Below are 24505 nucleotides of genomic sequence, written 5' to 3'. Positions count from 1 at the left end.
GGCGATCCAAAGATAGTCTGACAAGAAAGCTTGCTATGTATTCTTCAGCATGTGATACCTTAAATACTTAGGTCAGGCACTAGAGGAAAATGTACTGTTTCAGGACCTGAGGAGAGCAAGGCTCCAACATGGTGGATGAGAAATCAAATCAGGCAGGCTCACAGCTGTAGGCAGCTGAATCACTGGGAGCCTTTGAACCCAGAACATGAGCCCTATAGGTATATGTCAGCAGAGGTCATGAATTTGAGAGGGAATCCAGAGGAAGGTTGGGAGGAGCTGAGTGGAGAAAAAGGAAGGGTAGAAATGATGTCAATACAGTCAGTACTCATGAAATTCCCTGGTGGTGGTTTGCAGGGGCGTGGGGTAGGACACAACGACACTGCTCACTGAGCTTTACAAAGGAACTTTTCCTTGGGAAAGAACAGCTGAAATCTTGGGCCTACCCCCTGATCTGCCCAGGCCCCTAATCTGGACCCCCTGGCCTGGGCCTCCCTAGTCTTCCATTTTGAAAAGGTTTTATGATGAGTCCTTTAGAAAGACTCTTAACAATGAGCCTTAGCTTTTAAAGTTAGATGATGGATGTTTCCTAGTGGAGTTTTAGATTTACTTATTTTTCTTTTATGTATATGAGCGTTTTTTGTCTGCATATGTGCAGAATGTGTATGCATTGCCTAGAGCAGTTAAGTGCTCTTAACCATGAAGCCATCTCTCCAACCCTTCATGATGGTAACAAAGAAATTATTACTCCGGTTTTGATATGGTTTCAGGGTGTCCCCAAGGGTTGATTCACTAATGCTTAATCCTCACTGTAAAATGTTGAGAGAGTGGAAACTTGTTGGGCCTTTGGAAGATAGTTAAGATAAACCACAGGAACCCCCATGACTGATTTACATGAAAGAGACTAGAAGAGACACATCCTTATGACTGCCATGCCATGCCATGCTTTCAAGCTCCATCAACATCAAAACCATCACCAGATGCAGCTCTTCAACCTTGGACCTCCAGACAACTACTTTTATTTAAATAGCCTGACTTTGGTGGTTTGAATGGGAATGGTCCTCATAGGTTCATATATTTGAATGCTTGGTTCCCAGTTGGAGGAACTATTTGGGAAGGATTGGGAGGTGTGGCCATGGAGGAGGTATGCCTGCCTGCCACCATGTTCCCCACTATGGTGGCTATGGACTCACCCTCTGAAGCTTTAAGCCCCCAGTACACTCTCTTATAAGCTGCATTGATCATGGTGCTTTGTTGCAACAATAGAGAAATAACTAACACCATCTTAGGTGTTTTGCTATATCAATGCCAAGCACACTATGACAACTCTATACCAATGGCAAAAATGGCCTTGGTACAGACAAATGAATGTTTCAGTATCTGGATAACAGAAATCTGTATTTAAAGAAGAAGTAACTAGGGCCCCATCATCCCTTCAGCAGCACTCTAATAAGTCTTCAGTGGCTTACAAGATACACACAGGATTCAGGAAGAGCATTTACCACCACTTAAGGAAAGCACTGGTGACATTCTCATTGGTTACCTCATTCCATGTGACAAGCTTACAGTGTCTTGTCTCATGCCTGGCTGAGGACAGTAAGTTGGCTAGGGTGAGAATCCTGTCAAGACCACAGGTACCAGCCAGAAAACCAATTGTCTCCTAATAGCCTGTCTCCTGAGCTGTGAAGCCTGCTCCTCTGAGAATTAAGTGTCAGCAGAGCAGCTATAGGAAGGTAACTTGAAGCAAATACATTCTGAATTAGACATAATGTGGAAGAGATAGGATGCTGCATTCTTTCTGCACACGTAACAACTGGCCAAAGAGAAGCATGCATGGTTTACTGCAAGGACTGGCAGGACAGCTGGCCTTCAGTTTGCAAACATGTGGATTGCTGATGTAAGCATACATTTACATCTGTCTGCTCATTCAGTGGTTTCCCTTTGAGTCTGTTGTCTTAATTCATGGTGAAAGTGACATTTTATTTTTCTTTGCTTTTGTTTGCTTTAGGGAAATTGATCATCACCTGTGACCAAGTCAGATTTGATGTAGACTTTTCTTGGGAACCTGGAAATAGCTGAGGTAGAGAAGGTTTTCATTCGTTCATTGTCCCCCCAAAGGATTGTGTATTGAAGCTTGGTTCCAGGAGTGGTGCTTGAGAGAGGTGACAGAACCTTTAGGAAGTGGAGCTTAGTAGGAGGTCCCTAAGTCATAGGGGTGTGCTTCTGAGGTGATGGTGAGGTCCTGGTTGCTTCCTCTTTGCTTCCTAGTTTGGGACATGAGCAGTTTGCTCCAGTATATGGTTCTCACCATTGCCATGACAATCAGGCACTCCTATCAGAAGCCCAAACAGTATTGCCCAATCCTAGACTGCAACTGCCATAACCATGTATGCAAAAAAGCTTTTCCTCTTACAAGTTAATTGTCTCAAGTATTTTATTACAGCAATGCAAAGCTAACACAATGTATTACAGAGTCTAACATACAGCATCCATTCTCCAATTTTGACAATTTTCTAGTAGGGATTTGGGGAGAATTTTACTTTCTGGAAGGTGAAAGGCAAGGGGGTGGAGGCCAAGAGATGGGGGCAGAGATAGCAGGGTGCTTACCTCCATGTTCTGGCCACTCTTGTAAAGCTGGGGCTCTCTCAGTAGCATGTCGGCTGGAATGTCTTTATCCAGCACCCCAGTCACGAGCTGGGGAAGCGATGAGAAGAGCAGATTAAAGAAAATCAGATACCACTGGTCAATCATGGCAGATGCAGAAAAGCCACAGTAAAACTGGAACCAAAACAAGAGGCCCACAAACATCTGCAACAGAGAAAGGAGGCATAAGAACAGGTTATTTTTTTAGCTGTCCCTGCAGAGACTCATCTGAAGGACTCAATATCCCCGCAGAGATTTTCTGTAATTAAGTAGCTAGGCAGTGATTTCTCCCGAAAGCCTCTAGCCTTGTCATTGGCCTGCTCACAATCCTCTTCTACCACAGTCCCCTGTACTCAAGAGACCAGTAGTAGGAATTTGGAATTCCCAGGAGCATCCCAAGGAGGCATGAGATTTTGTTCCAGAAGAGTTGGAGATGGTCAATGTGAAACGATCAAGGCGGGGCTCAGGATGGCTTACATCTTAAGGCCTGGGCTCCTGCCCTGGGGCCTTCCCTTTTTCTGTCTTCCCAAATACCCACCCTAGGATACATCTGTAAGCCCATGCCCTCCCCCCATCTTCTTTCTTTCTCTCTCTGTTTTTGGGGGGTGGGGGGAGGGGACAAGGCTTAACTATGTAGCCCAGGCTAACCTTGTTATGGTCCTCCCATCTCTGCCTTATTTTTGGAAAGGAACAGTGGAAACTCATCAACACTTTCCATAAGAGCTTCGAAGACACACGTGAGCACAAGAGCAAAGGCAAGCAAGTAAGAAACAGAGACCGTCAACCCCCTGCTCGGGGGGTGGGGGAGGGTGGGGGGGTAGGGGGGGGGAGTGGGGGGTAGGGGGAGTTAGCCAAGATGGCTTTCCGATTTCAGCTGCTGAGAGTTTCAGTGGCTGGAGCGCATTTACATGGGAAATACAGCAGTCTGATGGCGGATATAAAACACTGGGGTTCAGCTCTTGAATGCCTCCCAGAGGCCCCTGAGTTAAGGCTTGTTTCACAGCTGAGAGAGCTCTTTGGAGGTAGTGGAAGCTGAAAGAGGTGGGGCCTAGTGAGAGGAAGTTACATCAGGAAGGGCATGTCCTGAAACAGAATATTGGTAACCCAATTCCCTCTGGCTCTCTGCGAACCATGGGGTAAGTAGCTTTGTTCCAATCATGGTGTGCTGCCTCCTCATAGACCCAAAGGAAATGGAAAGCAAGTCTGTGGGCTGAAACATCTGACGCCATGATCTAAACAAACAAACAAAACAAAACAAAAAACCCCCGAACAAAAACTTTCCCCTTATAACTTACTTATTCCAGTTATTTCATTAGAGTGATACAGAACTAGCACACAAAGTGTTTTTACACGCACTGTGTCATTTGGCAGAGACCGTATCACCTCTCTGCTTCAGTGTCCCCGTCTATGCCACGGCCATACCTGTGAGAGCTCCCCAGGGAGGGTGTTGAGAATGAAAGGGCCCGATGCCTTTAAAGAATTCGTGAGATCCCTGGAATCCTGTGGCTATTCTCAGAGGCATACTCTTCCTAGTTTAATGTCCTCCTTTCCTCTGAGACTCAAGCTCAAGCTGCTCTTACATTTACAGAAAACTAAGGTGTGAGATACGAAAGTGGTCAGAGTAGGAGTAATAAATCTAACACGAATGGATCTTGGCCTAAGGTGTCAGGCGCCAGTCTCCAAAGGAGATGTGGTAAAGTGGAGGAATGTTCCACTGGGCACAATGAGGACTGCCTCTGGGTTCATGGAGCTCTCCATGGCCCTTGAATGAGTTGCTTTATGCCTCTGGCTCTTCACTTTACCTCTCTGAGCCTTGGTTTCGTGCCTTAGAAATGGCTTCTGAGGATCAGAAAAAAATGCTCGTCCATGTGGGTGGAAGCTATGACTAAATCCCCCCAAGTACTGCTTTCATCTATGACTTAAGCTTCCTAATATGCGATGTCCCCCTCCACACCGGCCCCTGACAGACTTCATTGATTTGCTCCCCTGCCTTCCTCCCACAGCTCACTCTTGCTCACCCACCATCGTGGGCTCAGCCTTCTGAGTCATAGTAGAGCAAATGGAGTCAAAAGAACAGGAAGAAAAATCCTTAGATAATTGAGAGCCCCCCTCATAGTACCAAAGAGCTTTCTTCCCAAGCCTCTGTTACTATAGAAACTGTTCTTCTCTGCTCTTTATTGGAAAGGCCAATTTATTCTTAAAATTAATGACTCTCTCCTGTGGGGAGTGATTACCCTTGAACTGCTCACGTGGATGAATGCTCTTAACAAAGCCCGGCATCTTACATGAGGAAAACCAGGCAGGCAGCTCTTTCTCCTCCTGTGCTCTCCAACAAGGACAGGATTAACATGGCAGGCTGCCGTGTTAGCCTCTGTTTACCTCTAAAATGTTAGAAAGCTTGGAGTATGTTACTCTCACTACCTTCTCAGTTTCATAGCCTTGAACTGGGAATTACAGAGTTGAGCTAGCTTAATTCATAGTTCTGTTTTGGGGGATGAAAAAAATTATAACCCATAGAAGTCAAACAGACATGGTCCTCAACTTATGATGCCTCAATTTAGGATTTTTCAAGTTTATGATGATGGTGTGAAAGCAATATGCCTTCTGCAAAACTTTGAATTTTGTTTTGGATTGTTTCCTGGGCTTTATTCTCAGGAAATGCTAGACAGTGGCTTTGAGCCGAAGCTCCCAGTTAGCTGGTCACAAGGCAACAATGTTCCAGTGTACTCTGAACTACGCTATGATAGTAGTTGACTTAAATGTACTAAACATATTTTTCATTTGTGATATTTCAACTTGTGATGGGTTGTTATCAATACAACATAACCCTACTCTAAGTTGAGTACTAAGGACTGAAAGAAATGAGGCTTTACTCCAGTCTAACCTACTCCAAAGGGGCCATTCACTCCTGGGGAGAGAAGGTGGGAGCCTCTAGGTTCTGGGTATCTGAGGCCTCGCCATTCTGGAAAGTCAATACTGGGGTATAAAGAAAGGAGAAAAGAACTCACAAGGGCAGAAACAGAACAATGTTTTTGGATGTGGTTCCAGGTGGAGCTTAATCTGAATTGATTTCCAAATCTACTCAATTAGCCATTTCCTGATTGGTTGCAAGCATCTGTATTCATTTGTGAGAAGACATTTTGGAAATGAGGCAAGTGAGTGAGTGGGTGAGAGAGGTTAGGAATGGGAAAGTATGTGTCAGCCTCCAGAATGAACCATTAAGAACACAAGAAAAAGCTGTACGGACTTCAGCTTAGAGTTAACATGAAGGTTTTCATATGGAATTAAAAAAACATTTAATTTATTTGAATCTTTTTCAGTAGATCACAACATCTTCTTGACCCTGGCGTTCTGATATTTAGACAGTGAGATTTATGGGACAAGCTTAGAAGGTCATTTATCCCAAGAGTTTAGTTTGTCTCCTTGTTGGTTCACTCAGCCTCAAGCTGCCAGAGGCAGAGCTGAAACCAGCAGCCCCTCAGGAGAGTGTCTAGAAATCTTACAAATGAGTCAGAATTTTTTGATGATCCTGTGGGCCATTCCTCAGGCCTGTGGAGCATGAAAGAACTAAGATTAAACATGAGGACTATGTGGGAGAGATCAGGAACAGCCCTGTATTCAAAACCCCTGAAGAGACACAAATGTTCACAGTGCATCTGGCCTAGGAATCTTCACTTAAACAGAGCTACCAATTAAGCTAGCTAGAAGAGTGTGTATCTGCCCTAAGCCTAGGAGAATGTGAAAGGCCCTTTCTTACCAGGTTCAAGGCCTCACTTGGGGATTTGTACAAGAGCTGGTGTGAGTGTGTCTCTGATAGACAACATTCAGTGTCTGAACTATATAGCAAGATCAAGTGATTTTTCTGATTGCAAGGCCACTGAACACACTTCTGCTTTAACCTTCCTTGCCTACAGCAGAGAAATCAGTGTCCCACTGTGGACATCCTAATCCTAAGGAACACCTTAAGAACACTCCTAAGAAACACAAGGATGTAGGTTGAGAACTAAAGAACAGAATCAGAGGTCAGATAGCGACACAGTCTTAGCAACTTATTGTCTATTGGATCCGTTGCAAATTGCTGGCCTTGTCATTATGCTACTTTATAAAGCCATATATGAACTTTCTTGTGTTGCCTGCTGTTTATAAGACCTTTCGTCCTTAAAGATGCAGCTGTTTTCATTTCCCATGAGTTAGTTTTCAGATATTATAGGGCACAAGACCAGGATACTATCACAGACATTCATACAAACCCAAAAGTGGACAGGAGACCCTGGTGGTCTTCTGGCCTTATGCAGGCATCAGTCTGACAAACTGTAAGCCTTTGGGGGCTGGGGATAGGGTAGGGTTGTCACAGAGGTCTTCTACGTCCATCTCTCTCAACTGTGAGTCTGCAGTTGATACAGTGCAAAAGCAGTTATGGTAAGCCTTTAACTGAAAAATTCTAAAGACCCATGCCAAATACCTACTGTGTTTTTGTAGAAGAAATACAGCACCATGTTGGCCAGTCTGGAGTAGCACCAGTGTCCGTGCACGATTAACAGCCTCTCCAGGTACCGGAATCTTGGCACTGCGAAGTCGCTTGCCATCACAGCCTTGAAAAGGAAAGTAATTTGCATCACTGCTGATGCCCAACCACTTGGCAGAGAAGAACAAAGGCAAGGCAAAGCAAACACAGGAGGAAAAAAAAAAAATCCAGCTTCAAACAGTGCTAAGTGTGGCTTCATCTTATTAACTCCTTCAGTTAAAAAGAAAAACCACTCAATAAGTACTGGTTCTCAGGGATGCCACTTTCTAGAACCATTTAAGGTCTCAAACGCTAGACATAGGATTAATGAGTTTTAAAAAGCCTTCAATTTTTCTCTTTTAATATTGTTTCCTATCGAGCCTCAAAACCTAGAGATGCATGGAATTTCCCTCACCTATCTCCGGCCCCAGTGGTACTGTACCCAGATCTCAAAGATGAGCTAACGATGACCTGCTGATGTTTATCGGATTGGGAGTTGTGTTTTGGACTACTCTCCCAGGAAGTTAAACAGTCCGTTACACTGCGGTTTTTAAGGAATGACAAGAAAAAAATCTCTACATGTCTGGCAACTTGTGCACTTCATTCCCCGATATCCTCCTCTCAGCTGCTGGGATCTGCAGATGCTGAACTGACAGGTAGAAATGGTAGCTATGTGTGGGCCCACTCTCAGCCCTTCCCTTCCCTTCCTGCAGACTTACTTCATCCAGGCTCACTCATGAAATGGAAAAGAAGAAAAGAGAAAATGACTTCTCTCTCTGTCTTTTCACAATGCTCCAACCGCACCACACGTATGGAGAAGCTCAAGTAACATTTGTTGAATGAATGGAAGGAAAAATTCATTAGGGATTTTTCAGCATTGCCAGTTTCTGCTATTTCCCTTAAGAAAAAGCTAACTAGACAGCACTTGTCAACCTCATATGCAGAGAAACCTTTGCCTTTTTTTTTTTTTTCTGAGACAGGGTTTCTCTGTGTAGCTTTGCGCCTTTCCTGGAACTCACTCTGTAGTCCAGGCTGGCCTCAAACTCACAGAGATCTGCCTACCTCTGGCTCCCGAGTGCTGGGATTAAAGGTGTGCTGCACCACCACCACCACCACCACCACCACCACCACCACCACCACCACATGACAACCTTTGCCTTTTGTATTACAGACGATGATGGTGAGCACCTGGGGGGAGACTCAGCTGCTACAACTGCTCCTTAGGCTTGAGGCAGGTACACAATCTTCCATCCATAAGACTTGTGACTAGAGTCACGTGAGCAGTGGTGGAAACAGCTGGGACCATAAGGCAGGTGGTGTTGAGCAAGCAAAGTTCTAGGTAGGATGTGTCTGAATATTTTTGTATGTACTTCAAGTTACACGTAATGGAGGATGTATTATGCAAGATGGCCAGACCTCTTCTGATGACCCTGTTGCTTGTATGTTATTCTGGCAAACGAGAGGATGCTATCCTGATCTCTTCTTGTAAAGCACAGATGTGAGAAATCTGGACTGAGTCCCTATGGGTATGTCAGGATAGGTAGGAGGTAACCAGCCCAGCCACCGTCTGACAGTCACCTCAGGCCAGGAGCTAGAAGGAACAACAGAGCTTCTGCGCTTTGAGACACTCAGTTTCTGTGGACTCTGGTCTACCATATTGTGGAACAGTCCCTGGAGCCAAGCTCTGACAGAGGCAGGTACAAAGTGAACAGAGTTTCTACCACCCTGTCTCTAACAGGACAGCTGGGGAAGCGGAAAGCGTTGGCCTAGGCTATTTCTATGTAGGAACAGGCCCTGTGTCTGCACTGGATTTGGGGTGGGTAGGAAAGGCAGAAGGCTGGAGAGCCAGGTGAGCTTCCTCGGGAATTCTCAGCATTTGGAGGTGTTTCCAAAGACAGCCCCAAAGTCTACACTGTAGCCTACTAATCTGTTTTTCAGCACTTGAGATCACACTGTGTGTGCCAGGTAAGCACCCCACTCCTGAGCTGTGTCCTTTGCTCCTGTTCAATGACTATCCTCTTTGAGTGAGTTTCTAAGCTAACTCCACTGAGGACAGTGACTATATCTAATGGTGTCTGTTTCTAAGTCTATGCCAGGCAACAGTGCAATCTCATTGATTTTCGAAAGAATGAATAATGGGATAAATGACTGAAGAATCAAAAAGCATATAATGCATTTGGTTCAGAACTGGATATTCCATTAGACATATAAGTCAACCTTTTGTATTTGTGGGAATAGAATCTGCAGACTCAAACAACTGTGGATGTCAAATATTCAGTAAAAACTATATTGAAAATATACAAATTGTTCTTTCCAAACAACACAGCACAACTACTATTTACATAGTGTTTCCATTGCATTGGGTACAAGAAATTATCTAGTGATTATATAAAGTGTATAGATGGGTGTGTGTAGGATTTATACAATTATACCAGTTTATGTGAGAGACTTACACATCTATGGATGTTGGTGTTGAAGCAACTCTCCCTGGTTACTGAAGGCCAACTGTACTGTACTTCCAGTAGGGGCCCTACTATCCGACTGCAGTTTAATACCAAGCCAGAAAATGAATGTTCTCTGCACAGCCAAACGTATAGTGAGTGTTCCATGAATAGTTTTTGATTGAATAAGTGATCCAACCAGTGAATAAATGGTGATTAGCAATATGATTTTAAAAACTCACTGAATAAACTGTCCCCTAAAAGCTTTACCAAAGTTTTAAAAAATGTGACTCAAACTTGCTCAAGTGCTAGAAGTTGTAATACTATATATCTAGAAGCAGCATATTTTAAATTAACCAGTGTTTTCAATTTCTGGAACATTCAGAGCTGACACAGAGACAAATGCAAAGCAAAGATGGAACTTCCATGGGAGTCAGGATGGCTACATTTCATCTTCGGAGTGATTTCAGGTCCCAACAGTGTCACGAGGCACCTTTTACAGAGTATAGTTACTGTTGGGTAATAGTAAACAGAAATGCCTCCCGGGATGGGCCAGGGGAGGCAATGACTCACCTTGCCTCTTGGAGTCAGGGTATCCCCAAATATACTTGTGTTGACAGAGGCAAAGACATTTATTGCATGTGGCTTCATTCATTTATTGCACATGGCTTCATTAACAGAATGACATTCCACTTTAGCTTCTACTACTGGCTTAGCAGAAGGTGAGCACTGACGCATACTGAAGGCAAATCCTTCAGCTTCATTAAAGCCCAGAGACAGGCTGGGATAACTTGTGCTATGATGGAATAAGAGGCCAATGAGGGCCATTTGGTCCTACAGGACAGCCCAATTGGTCTTTTACCTGCATGCCTTCCTGGCCTGAGATCCCCACGCCTACATCTGCCACCTGGATCATGCTGACATCATTGGCCCCATCACCTGAAAACAACACAGGCAGGAAGAATCATTGATTTTGAGATGCATAGAATCACAGGGACATGTAGAGCAGAATCAGGCACAGTACAACATGGAACTGCCAGTCACATCAAGCTGTCTCAGCACTGAGTCACCATCTTATTTATCCACTGGGTTCTATACTATCAGGATATGCTTAGAAAAGGCCCTTAATGTGACAGCACAATAATATCATCATCCTCATCACTATTGCAGGTATTCAACCCCTCCAGCTGGACACCAGGACCTCTCCAACTCACAGTCACCTTACCAATTTTCTTACGAAATCAAACAGGTTAAGTTCTGCTCAGCATTTTGTGCACATTGATTACCTCAGTGAATTAACCAATATGTGCTTTTTGACTCTTTGAGGCATAGTAAAGAAAACATCCATTGTACCATCAAGCTGTTGACTGGTGAATGTTAAAAAGTCAGAGACCTTGACATCTTTGGGATGTCAAAACAACAACACAGCCATTATAATTTGAGACAATAGTAGCCATTCTTGGAATTAGGCTTAGAACAGCTCAAGACATAGCAGACATGCCAAGCTGTAAAAACAACAGGTGTAGATATATAAAAGTCAAAGTTATATGGTTAAATGTGGTTATAAGTAGTCCCTTTTATTTCTGCCCTCCCCCAGTATTAGAAATCAAACCTAGGGTTTTTGAACGCCACACAAATATCCTGCCACTGACCTATATCCCCAGCCCTCTTTTTACTTTTTGAGACAGGGTCTGAGTTTGTTGTGATGGCCTTGAACTTACTCTGTATCCCTAAGGCTGACCTTAAATTTGCAATCTTTTTGTCTCAACTTTCTCAGTACTTGGGTTCCCAGGTATGCCCCCAGGTGATTTTATTGTTCTTTATGGGGCTAAACTCAATGGATGATCAATTTGTTGAATTAAAGTTTTGTGAAACAATGGGATCTCTCTAGCATCCTATAATGCCCCTATTCAAAAATGAATTATCATGTGCAATTGGGCTCTCTAAGTCTAAATTGCTGGGTTACTTAGACTGAAACATATGGTCCAAGAAATGACATGACATTCTAGGGGAGATTAGCCTCTCCTTCCCTGAAGGGGATGCTTTCTGCCCTCAGCTTGGGCCAGGGGAGCCATGGTGAACACTCTGATCATGTCTCTTAAGCATGTGTCCTTGTCCATCTGTGTATTCTCCTAGTGGATACTATGGATCTCCATAACTCTTAGGGTGTGCAGACTTTGGTTACCAAGGTCTCACACTTAATGCTGACTTCTCCTAGCAGATGAAGTACCCGTGATGATAATGGGTAATACCCCAGACTTTCTGCAAATGATACTGTCATTATAGGTGACTGACTAATTGGTAAAGATACTTTATCACTGAGCCAATTACTTCCTAGGAGTGGGTTACATTTATAATTGGTGTTATGAGAGTTACTGCCTTCCTGGCCCTCACCAGGAAGTGGCTGAACTGATGCTGGAAACTATAGCCAATTCAGACATAGGAAGAGAAGATTCCCTAAGAATGTGTTAAGTGACCACCACCCTGTCATTGGAGGGGAACCTAGAAGGCACCCAGCCAAGGGTGCCTGCAAGAAAAATAAGGTTAGATACTATTTTTAAATGATGCAAAGTTGTGCTGTTTTGAAATGGATTTATTTAATGAGATGCTTGTCTCAAAACAATCAACAAATTCAGCTGAGAAGAATCACTGAGTCTTCTGGTTGGTACAGCCAGGGTCCCTAGAACATTATACAACCTTGACCCCAAGAGGAATGTGACAACTCAAAACCCTTAAACCCTTGAAAAAGGCCTCTGCTATGTCAACATGTGCTAACATAAGACCATCACTGTGGCTGAACTGTGTGGGACAGGTAGGTATCTAATGTCCTGTCTCCCAAGCATTGGTCTACATTCCAGCTTGTCCTCTAACGTTAGCAGTTGCTGATCTTGTAATAGTACCTATGTCTGCTACCTTATCTTGTGGCTCTTTGATGTATGTTTTATGTCTGGAATGCTCCCCTTTACCACACTGGGTACAATATTGTAAGTGGAAACAGGTGAAAAAGGCTTCTCTTGTTTCATAGTGTTAGATGGAAGAGGATCAGAAATTCAGGCTACATAGAGAGGGAGAAGTTGAAGAAGACAGCTGTAGGGTCAGGCCCTGTAGTATTGGCCTAGATACTTGCCTATGGCCAGGGTCATGGCCTTGAGCTTGCTTCTGACCAACTTAACCACCATGCTCTTCTGCAAAGGGGTTGACCGGCAGCAGAGGACAGAGCGACACTGCTTGGCAAGGAAGAGAAATTTGTCCTCCAGGCTTTTGTCAAGGGCATAGGCCAGACTTCTCCCATCAATCACAAGGCTTTGGCTGGGGCTGGAGCCAGTGGATGTGGAGGCTGGGTTGAAAGAGAACCCCACGCTCACATTGCTTTCAGTATTCTCAGGGGTGCTTTGGGAGATTCTGGACTGCACATACTGGAGGCATTGGTCCAGGAGGGCTGCACATGCTTCCTGAAATTGACAAGCAACGTATTTCAGTAATGTTACTGACCCTGGTTATCTGCCTCAATGCCCCAAGCTAATGTCCTTCTAGGGCACGTGGCTGTCATGAATGGCTCTTTAGACTTCCAGAAAAGGAAGTTCAGCTGGAGAGGATGACTTCCTGCATAGGAGAGAAAGAACTCAGCTTCCACTGAATTATACTTTATTGCCCATGCAGCTGTGCTGAAGTTGATATGGAGCATGTTCACCTTCATGGATGTGGGTGCATTACTGCTCGGTCTTACACGGTTAGGCTAAAGGTTCAATCTATGTGTCTCTACAGTTCTCTGGGGTCTTTACCTAAACCTTCCTGCCTCATACTGCTCCATCAATGGTGGTGCACAAATCTCTTTCAAAGCCTTTTATGGATCAGTCAATAAATATAATTTCAGTGTTCTGTCTAAATTCTCCATTTCCACTTGGGGAAAAAAAAAAGGTCCAATTACAGTGGTTTTTCATAATCCATGCCCTTCCCAAACTGGATCTGAGTTCCAGAGAGAAGGAAAACCTGGATAATAATAGGCTTGGGGGGGGGGCAGGAACCAGAGACCAAAGAAGGAGCTCATTCCCAAGACCAAACACACATAGAGAAGTTTGAAAGGCTCCTGTCCTGCATACAGACAACCCACTAGAGCCTGGTTCCTTGCTGTATACTGTGGACAACCAGCTGTGGCCAATCAATACTTATTGGCCTGTCACATTCAGAAAACTAATAAATCTGAAAAGAGATTGCCACTGCCCTTAGGAAGACTGGAAGGCAAGGCAAGTCCCTGGATATGACCACTGCCAGACAGATAGGAACATCCAGACTTGTGACTGGAGATAGAAACCTCTCCTGGAGGAGGACATGCTGATAACTGGGGAAGACTTAAGAAGAACACGGATAGAGAAACTCCATGAGGTACCTGGTCCTACTACAAAACACTGACACAGGTAGTTCCTGGTGAGACGAAGCAGGCTCACTCCAGTCTCTCTCCTGATGCAGATATTGTATCTGATCAGGGCCACAGAGCAGCTATTTGTGAACTCTGAAAGAAAACTAGCATTCGGATAGGGAAAGGAAATTATCATAAGGACCCCAAAGGGTGACAAATGTTCCATTCACCCCGGAAGCCTCTGGCATGGCCCAAGGTCTCCAAGATTTGAAAGTGGATGCCAGAGACCAGCAGCTCTGGAAGAAACCCTGGGCTCTGGCTGCAGGAGGGAGGAAGGGCAGTCTCAATGCTCAGATTGACACAGGGAACCTCTGGTTTTGTTTTGTTTTGTTTTGTTTGTTTTATTTTCCTGTCTTCTAGTCCCCATCACATGTGTTCTGCTATGCTGGCAGCAAACAGGGACATCTAGGGATGAAGATTCGGAAGGAGTGGACCCCGCCTCTTGTCTCAGGCACTGTGGTGTCGAGATGGCAGTATAATGACTGCCTTTCTTCTCTGCCCTACCATTCCTGGGCTCCACATGCAAGTGGAGGAGGAGGAAAACGGGAAGTAGAAAGGAGTAACCTGAACCTTGGCCTTCTCACCAGAGGACAGAAAAGGGGGCTCTTGAGAAACTAGAAAGTACTAAAAAGATGGTAAAAGAAAGATTCCCTCAGCTGGCTCTAAAATACTATTTATGAATTTGTGGGTTCGCTATATGATGTGAGCACATGAGCATAATCCTGAGGGGACAGCAACACTGAGAATGGCGCTCTGGCACAGCCACCACCCCTGCTCTACACTGACTTCCAATATGAACTGTGTGAGCTCACAGGGACTTATCTCCAAAGAGTTCAATAAAGAAAGGGGGGGGGGCTGTAGTCCTTGTAAAATGAATACAAGTGGCAAATACCAGGTCATCAACAACATGATGGCATGATTATACAATGTAATGAAATAATGATACCTCATGCCTTCCACACAACATTCATAGCTTCATTCTCGTTATAATAGCAATATCAGGAGAACCTAAAGATCAAACCAGTCTATAAACAATTTTATCAGTTCTCTTCAAAATTCCAAGGATGCAAAAGACAAAGATAGTCTGCGAAACTGTCACAGTCAGGAACATTCAAGAGAGCTTTGACAAACAGATGTAACATGAAATCCTGAAACAGGATGGCAGGTGCCAGGTAAGACAATCTATATAGCAAGAGCTTTTGTTAGATCATGTGTTAATGTTAGTTTGTGGGTATAACAAATGCTCTATGCTCCTATAAGATGCTAATTGGGAGAAATTGGGTATGATATGGGAATGCTCCAATGACTTTTCCAAACATTTTTGTAAATATAAAACCATTCTATATATGGAGTTTATTTTCTAAAATCATCACTATACAGACTTAGGAGTAAAGAGACAATAACAGATAGAAGTCAGTCAGCTTGAAACAAACACAAACACATCGTGATCAAACTGCTTAAGACAAATGGCAAAGAAAAAAATCCCAAGAGCAGCCACACAAAAACAGTCATTGGTTATTAGGCAGCAGGGGTTCAAGGGCTGCACCGATTTCATGAGAAAACATGTATCTGGAAGGAAGTGGAATACGCTTAGAGTACTGGAAGGAAATAATTGCCATTTCAGTCTCCCATATTCAGTGAAGATATGGGTCCAGAAGGAAATGCAGTTAAGCCATTTCCTGAGAAAAGAGACAGTGTTTGTTGTCAGTGGACCTGCCCTACAGCAATGGCTTCAGACACAAGGGAAGAGGTGAGCCAAGGAGACTGAGGAGGAAGTCCTGTCTCCTGACCCTTAAGACACAAAAACTGAAGCATCCCATTTATCAACCGAAGGGCATTGTCTTTGGAGAAGAGAGCAGCTGCCCTGACACAATGCAGTCTCAATATAAACCATTCCTTTGGTTACTGAAAAGCTAACAAAGTTTGATGAATTGAAATATTATTTAACCAGAAATATTATTTAACCAAAATGGAATCAAACTAGGAATCAGTAACAGAAAGGTGATTAGTCAACCTCCAAGTATTTGGAAATGAAACAAAGCACTTTGAAATAATCCACAGACTCGAAAGTGAACATAAGAAATATTTATAAAAATATCTTGAGCTGTATATAGCTGAAAACACATTTCAAAATTGTGAGGTACAGATGTTTTGCTTATATTAGAAAAGAAAAAAATGCTTGGGAACAGGGAAATAAAAGTAAGATGAAGACAAAGAGGAGGAAGAAGGCAACTGAGATCATCATCAATAAAATTGAAAATAAACCAACAGAGAAAAGAAATCGAAGAAGCCCAAAGCTTGTTCTTGAAGAATCGGTGTAACTGATAGGCTGGCATCAAAAACAATCAAAGAACAGACACAAAACACCAATGTCATAAATAAGAGAGGAAGTGTCACTGAAATTCCACAAACATCAAGACAGCAAGGAGAACATGTGGCTTTCAATGACAGGGTCCTGAGGTCTGGACAGCTGATGATCTGGGTGTGGGACTTAGAAGGAATCCATGATTACCCATTGCTCTGGGATAATGCTTTTGTACGCTGGTGTAATAAAACACTGATTGGCCAGTAGCCAGGCAGGAAGTATAGGCAGGATAAGCAGACAAGGAGAATTCTGGGAAGAGGAAGGCTGAGTCAGGAGGCACCAGCCCTCCATCCAGGGAGCAGCATGTCTTAGTTTTCCTGTGACCCACCAGGTCCCAGCCACTCACACCCAAATAAACACACAGAGGCTTTTATTAATTAAAACTGCTCGGCCATTAGCTCAGGCTTACTACTGACTAGCTCTTGCACTTAAACACAGCCCATTTCCGTTAATCTATATGTTGCCACATTTTCCATGGCTTTACCTGTGTGCCATTACATGCTGCTCCCTGGACAGTGAATCCCACAGCAACCCATAGAAGTTATCATGGCCTTTAGCTCCTAAAGAAGCCTGAGGAAGGGATATACACAGAGGGAGTCTTGGGCTTCACCAAGAAGCTTGTGGGTAGCCTGAAGAGATTTCAAGTAGAGCTCATGGGAGGACCAGATCCTAGATCAGGGAGGTGCTGGGAGTAGACACCCTTTGCATACTTGTGGATTTAACCAAACAAGTGTGAGTGAACAAAAGAAGTGCCCAGAGGCAGTTGATGAAACCAGAGGAGTTCATGCTAAATAGATCACTGCCTTGGCTCCACATCCTAGACACATAAGACCTCATGAAAAAAAATTCAGTGATATGAAAATAGAAGTTGAACTTTGTACTAATAAAACCCAGATGTACATTCCTTTGGTATTAAGAAATCCCAGATCCAACCTCTCCACCCAAAAGACATCCTTTTCTAGGGTCTAGCCTGATAAGTGTAGTCCTCATTCCTTCATGGAGGAAACTTCTCTTTGCAACAGCCAGAGACCATTACAGAAAACCACGGACAATCAATGTACATTTACAATACAACTCTAGGACAGAAGGTTTGAGGAGCATAGGGAAAAGGGGGCAAACCAATCATAAGAACAGGAGGAACAGGGAGTTTGCTGTGAGATTGTTTCTCCTGGAAACATCAGGAGCTACATCCATGAAGTTTTATCAACAGGACTGCCTAAACATGAGCTCAAAAAGACAACAAAAGACAAGTTAACACAGATGGGAGAAAGCCCAGAAGACCTCATCCTACAAAATTAACTACACACAACTAAGGAATGCTGAGAGCAGGAGAAATGTGTATGTGACAATAATTAATGAAAAAAGAGGTCATGAATTTGAAAGAGGGCAAGGAGGGGGATAAAGGGGAGAGTTTGGAGGGAGCAAAAGGAAGAAAGAAAAGATGTAATTGCATTACAATCTCAAAATATAAAATATTAAAAAAAAATCCTAGAAAAGTCTACATCTCACAAGACGATGATAAGAATGTCCCAAGTCTCAGAAATAGTGCACATGCTAAGAGGGAATGCAGTGGGTAAACATGCTCCTCACTGTGGCTGCAAGAGGTGGAAGCCTCAGTGGCCTTCCAACAGAGTTTTATCATGGGAGCCTACAGGATATGAGGCCATCCTTGAACAGGGCACAGTCTCTCTGGAATCCACATACCTGAGACTCAGCATTCAGTGTGATGACATGCTCTTCATGGTCCAGCAGTTTGCAGGCATATGCAATGTTAATGGCTGTTTCTTGTTTGTCACCTGTGAGGACCCAAATCTGCAGGCCAGCTTGTCGTAATTTAGCGATGGTTTCAGGAACTCCATCCTGAAGGCGGTCTTCTATTCCAGTGGCACCTGGTTAAATGTATGACAGTTCCAGTGAGTCCCTCTTCACAATTCCTGATGGCATACAAATGCCATGTACCAAATATACCAAAGATAGATGTGGCACTACCAAGTACCTAAGACTTTCTTGGGGCTCACTTGCCAGATGACACTAAGTGGCAAAAAGCCCCTCTGGAAGCAAGCTAAAATGATCCATCATTCCAGGACTGTGCTGGATGCTTACCATAGCTGTTGCCATGACTCAGTCAAGAATAAATAGGAGGAACAAGTGCGAGTCACCAAACACTGTTATGTACACTCACCAAAGTGTACCTTGAAATCTTTCTAACAAGCAGCTAACTTTTCATATACTCTAAAAACAGAGACTATGGAGGGAGGAAATCATCATATGCCCAAGGGATTAAAAGAAAAGTCTTAGTAGTTACCCATCTCCTATCCTCCAGAAAGCTTCCACGTATGAAATTCAATGTTTGCACGTAACCATGTCAACCATGTTATCCAAACCAATGGTGGAGAGAAAGACTCATTCGTTTACTAAGCAACATCATCACGAATGCCTTATCCACAAACATAAAGAATTTTAGAGGCAAGATCCTCTTACTGATTTCATTGAAAATATACAACAGGCTGAACATCTCTAACCACAAAATGATGAAATCTGAAACGCTCCAGAAAACTTAGATCTAACACGATCTCATGTGATAGATAACAGTCAAAACACAAGGATCTGAAGGGTCTGCAATTACCTTCAGGCTATGCATAAGGTGGAAGGTATACAAAATGCAAGGTCATAGTCCCCAGATTTATCATTGTGCATGTACAAGAAAGCACAAACTCTCAAAACCCAAACAATTCCTATCCTAAGAATTTTGGGAGAAGAATAATCAACCTGTATTCAGTGCTAAAATGTGCCCAAGTATGCCTTCATTTCTCATCTGAGGACACTCTGGTGAGATGCTTTCTGCTTTCCTATCTCTAAAAGTGAGCCGTATCCCATGACTTCCTGGGCTCCAGCCCTGGCCGAGGCTCCTTGCCATTCCTACTTCAAGCTCCTGGTGCTGGGGCACTGCTAATGGACTTCAGGTCTGTGTCCCCAGCTGCCACCAATGCTTTCAGATTAACAGATGGAAGCCCTAACTCCCAGTGTGACAGTGTTAGGAGGTGGGGTCTTTGAGAGGTGATTATGTTTAGATGAGGCCATGAAGGGGCAGGAGGAGGGTCCCTGAGGACCATGACGCATGGAAACGCCAGTTCAGTTCTGAACTCTACCATGTACCCATGTTACAATAACCACAACTACCTGTCAGGTGGTTTTTGATAGAAGGGGAAAGAAATGAGTGGTTTCAGATGACATTTAGAGGAACCAGCAAGAATTCTGGGGTAAAAATGAGCAGAATGATACAGCTGAATTTTGTTTCTTGCCCAGAAAAAGCAGTTTAAGAACACAGTATGAAGGTGCCCCTTCCTGCTAAAATATTATTTGTAGTTCTCTTAGGTTGTTTAACATAACCACCTAAATAAAAGGATTTAGAAAGAGGAATTTGGCTTAGAATATTAAAGATATAAACTGCTCAGTGAGGTCTCTGGAAACTTCCTGAACTCCTTGCCCCTTGGTGAAGCTGGGCTAGGTGGCTCTTTTTCAAGCTTAGGCTCCATCACTTAAACCATCAACTTTCTAGGTGCTCGAAGGTGGAAAGTGGATAACAACTGTTGGATTTTGCCTATTGTCATATGTTCACGCAAAAGATCAAAAGTTGAGTTATCTCACTTTGAGTGTGAAACTAAGGTCTACAAGGGCTGTTCTGACTTGAGGTATGTTAACAGAGACATAGCACAAAGACTGGGAAGTGGCGGAGGACCCTCTTCTAGAGACAATTTGTAGAAAAAGGACCAGTCGGGCCATCTCAGGTGTGGACGCTACCACATGAGATTCATCAGGATGCCAGTGGCTGAGTGCAAGAGCCCACAGCCAAACCACACTCCCTGCATCCTGCCGTTTCCTCCTCCCACCCTTACAGCCATCTTCCCCACAGAGCAGATAAGAACCCTTGGAGGCAAAGACTGAGTAACGGGTCCAAGCTTCCATGGCTAGTAAGTGGCAGAGCCTGGACTTGATAACCAAGCCATGACTCCGCACTGAGGAGGGTGGAGGGGAGGGGCAGTGACGCTGCTCACAGCTGTGCTTTCATGACTCGGAAAGGGAAGAGATACCATCTGCAGTGCTTTAGAGTGGGTCCAGCCCCTACCACAAGGGTGGACCAGGCAGCAAACTCCACTCCACTGAGAAGTTAGTACTGTCCAGGAGAAATATCAACCATGAAGGGGGAGTATCTGGGAACAAAGAAGATGGACAGGTGGTCCAGAAGAATAAGCTCAGCACCCTCTCTCTTACCACTCTAGCCATCAGTAAAGAACCTTCCAGAGAAGCCCTTTCTGGGTTTTTATGTTGTTTCATTGTTTTTCCTTTTTTTGAGGCTGCCCCCCCCCGCCCCCCCCAACCCTGTGTAGCCCAGGATGGTCTCAAACTCATATCCTACTGCCTGTACCTCCTCCATCCTGGAATTACAGGCGTGCACCATCTTGTCTGACTATTGTTGGCTTTCTGAAGACAGGGGTATCCTTATAAGAGCAGTTCCAATTCAGTAATTAAATCAGTGGCTTGAAATAGGCAGAAACTGTTTGAGGGGCTTCATTTAATTTATTAGAGATAGCATCCACTAAGTCTCTGGGTTCCAATCCTATGGCTTTCTGAGTAGGGTATTAGACACTGGACAAAGTATGTAGTGGTATTCTGTCTAGAGCACATTATGCTATTAAATATTAACAGTAATTATTATTATAAGAGATATGTATAAATAGGAATATAGATTTTCTAATCCCTCTGTCCAGAAAATGAAGACAAGAGAATGCATCCTTGGTTAAATAAGAAAAGATGAACTCTGGAACTTTATGCAATCCCAGCAGATTCTGACCAACATTTGACAAAATGAGGTGTACGTACCTTACACAGCTAGTTTCCCTGTGAACACACACATCACATACACACGCATGGGATACTCAGCTGAATGTATTCACTATTTTAATATGAAATCTTAAAATATTGAAAAATTAAATATTAAAATAGGCACCCAAGTAATAAGTACCTTAATGTCTTCCTAATAACTAATTAGATTTTATTAGATATAAATAGGGATGAAGAAGGAAATATGAGCCATTTTCTTTTCATCCCAAATGAATCTGAAATAATTTATAAGATGCAAAACTCAGCATTTCCATGCATGTTCATGTAGATTGCCAGGGGCTTGAAATTTTTCCAACTGTCTATTGTCAAAAGGCTTGCTCCTCATAGCCATTTTTGTTGGAAAGTGAAGTTTAAAGGAGACATGAAGACAGCGAACTTGGAGTGCGTGGCACATATGAGCCCCATGGACAGAGCCTGCAGAAAATGTTCCTTCCGACCTGGGAACAAGCTAGCTAAAAGCCAGGTGGTTCCCCAAACAAGCTCAACACAGTCGAGAGCAAGAGAAGCAGCCACATCACTAGTTACCCCAGGACCCCTGCAAATAGCACTGCTCTGTACCACGGGCATCTGGAAAGCTAATTACCCAGCAGGTGCAAGTTCGTCTCCAGGCGAACCGCAGACTGGAAGAGGAGCTCTTCACGGCCTTCCACAGATGCCTCTGCTTCTATGTGGCTCTGCAACCAGCAAGCGTACTCTTCCTTGCTCAGAACCTATGGAGACACACACTGTTGAGTGCTGCACTGGGTGCTGTGCATGGGGGGGGGCAGTTGCCAATGTGTGCCGTCATGAAGATGCCCCTCCCTCACCCTCCTGAAGGGCCCCTCCCTTACCCTCCTGAACATGCATCTCACTCACCCTCATGAAGGGATCCCTTGCTCACCCTCCTGAAGGGCCCCTCCCTCACCCTCCTGAACATGCATCTCACTCACCCTCCTGAAGGCATCCCTTGCTCACCCTCCTGAAGGGGCCCTCCCTCACCCTCTTAGCAATGCACAGAGTACGCAGGCCTTCCACTGCATAAAGGTTGAGGTAATTCTGTGTTTTACTCCGGATCCTTTTCTGGTGCCTTCCTCTGGCATCATCTAGGTCAGAGTACAAGCAGAACCAGTAAGAGTGACCCAATTGAGTGGTGCAATGAGGGTCTTCCTGTTGCCTGTCATACTGATTACAAATGGTATGCAAATGTCATAGAACTAAAAGTCAGGCAGCTGTTGCTGTAATAAAATAACTCACCAAAACACAAGTTTGGGCTTGTTTCTAAAATTCCTTGTTTGAGAAGCACAGGAGAACAAAACTTCATCAAAAGTGACTTGGCATGTTTTAGTACATACTACTTAATAGAGGCAGTGTATACACACTTATTTACAAAAAACTGAACTCAGACAAAGTCTCATTTCTCTCTTTACAACATCCCCACTGTTGGTAAAAGATGTCCAAATGGTAGATAAGTCAAACTTTTACTAAACACACACACACACACACACACACACACACACACACACACACACACTCTATATTAGAAATTTAAGTGTAACTGAACATTCTATATATTGTATTTTCTTACTCTGGCAATCCTGAACCATGAGACATCTAGACCCAGGAAGACTTGTATACTACTCAAGTTCACCTCATGACAAGCTGGACCTGGTCAGCAATTCAAGAGGTTGACAAAGCATGCAAGAGGCTGACAATTGGGGTAAGAAAAAAAATCTTATCCTCATGTATGAAGCAGAACATAAACAAACAGTACCCTTATGGTGTTAAAATGTTTTAGCCGGCCAATTACTTATAGGTGGCTTCTTATGGTCATTAATGAACACGAAGAGTTATCCTGGATTATTTTAGTATTTAAATTTACTGAAAGATAAGTCCAAAGACAAAGTCTTGATTTTGACTGCCTCTTACTGATATGTCATCACTCTTGAAAGCTTCCTGGGTCTCTGGTCACTGTTTTAACTTTGAAATTAAAATACAAACCACCAAGCTCTTCTACTGTCTCTGGAGAGGAGGGGGTGGATGGATCAGTAAAAGAGGCAAGTAGGGCAGTGACTCTGATCAACCACAGATGTTGAAAAAACAAACAAACAAACAAACAAACACCCTCCACCCAAGCCAACTACTTGAATTTAAGTAGGTTAGGTCACTCAAGATTTGGAATAGATGGAGATAGGGTTGGCCATAGGCATCCATTTCTGGGGTGGGTGGACACTGAGACATAGAAGGACTATCTGCACAGGGCCTGGTAGAAAACAGCACCTGCCCTACCCAGCAAAAACTGCTCACTGGCCTGCCCTCACCCCAGACACAGGACACAAGACTGCACCACTCTTTAGAATTTTTTTTCTACATTGCCAAGCAGTACCCTGTGAGAGATACCTACAGCATCAAGTCAGGAAAGCCAGAGAAAAGACATAGTGCTAGGGCTTGTAGGACTTGTTTCTATGAATGCTGGGATTGATCTGCAGTCTGGTGGAAGATACAAGACGTTGGGAAAAACTCAAGCTGCGCAATGACCATCACCAAGGATCTGGGGAGTCTAAGGAGATTGCAGTGTGGAACAGGGTGTGCATCCCCATGATTTTGCCCCTATCTGGGACCAAGGCTGGGAGGGTGCTGACTCAGGCTGAAGTCATAACATTCTCAATGCATGTGAGGTCACAGTCATGCAAAAGCCTCTTCTTTCTGATATTCTACAGCAGTCTATGTCCTTTGTTACGTACCTACTAATGGAAGGGATTCTGTGTCTGGTGTTCAGCTCCCTAGGTAATGGAACTAGTGCACCCAGAAGTGGAAGCAAGGCTGCCAGCACCTTCACTGAGGGCTCCATACAGAAGGATGCTGACTCCACCAGGGCAGGCCCTGGAGAGGCAGACATAGTACCAGAGTGACAGCTCTGGCCAGTGTGGAGAGACGGTATGCATGTTCACCAACTTCCAGACACAGCGGGGCTAAGTGAGCTGCACTAGCCAGACACTGGGAAAATGCTGCTGATGCTTACAACACTAAGAGCCTCCCAAGGGGAGTATTCAGTTTCTCTTCTTGATCTCAATGTGTGTTTTTACAAAGTACTAAGTGTTATTTCTTTTATACTTTGGAAATTATATTTTCCTAATTAGGAACTGGACTTTATTAAGGCAGGAAACAGGGGGAAGGTGATTCTCTACTCATTCATGAAAACAACAACAACAAAAAAAATCATTTACCTATCTACTGGGTAGCAGCATGCTAGCCCTTGC

The 24505-nt window shown here is 43.9% G+C and overlaps 1 protein-coding gene across 2 annotated transcripts in view; it reads right to left on the bottom strand.

The window, feature by feature from the left end:
- Atp10a (ATPase phospholipid transporting 10A (putative)) overlaps positions 1–24505 on the bottom strand; it is a 165458-nt gene that overhangs the window by 2721 nt on the left and 138232 nt on the right. Inside the window, exons 11-17 of one of the 2 annotated variants that reach the window (XM_028855714.2) lie at positions 22248–22351; positions 21853–21979; positions 18072–18256; positions 12713–13037; positions 10448–10524; positions 7107–7232; positions 2605–2805 (exon numbers count right to left, since the gene is read on the bottom strand). In XM_028855714.2, the coding sequence (XP_028711547.1) occupies positions 2605–2805; positions 7107–7232; positions 10448–10524; positions 12713–13037; positions 18072–18256; positions 21853–21979; positions 22248–22351 (1145 nt within the window). The remainder of the gene's footprint in view (positions 1–2604; positions 2806–7106; positions 7233–10447; positions 10525–12712; positions 13038–18071; positions 18257–21852; positions 21980–22247; positions 22352–24505) is intronic. The other variant, XM_037198221.1, reaches the window with a different exon arrangement.

This window comes from Peromyscus leucopus, chromosome 1 (assembly GCF_004664715.2).
Source record: "Peromyscus leucopus breed LL Stock chromosome 1, UCI_PerLeu_2.1, whole genome shotgun sequence".
NCBI lineage: Eukaryota > Metazoa > Chordata > Mammalia > Rodentia > Cricetidae > Peromyscus > Peromyscus leucopus.
The sequence above is the reverse complement of the archived record's forward strand: the minus strand, read 5'-3'. Positions and strand labels throughout refer to the sequence as shown.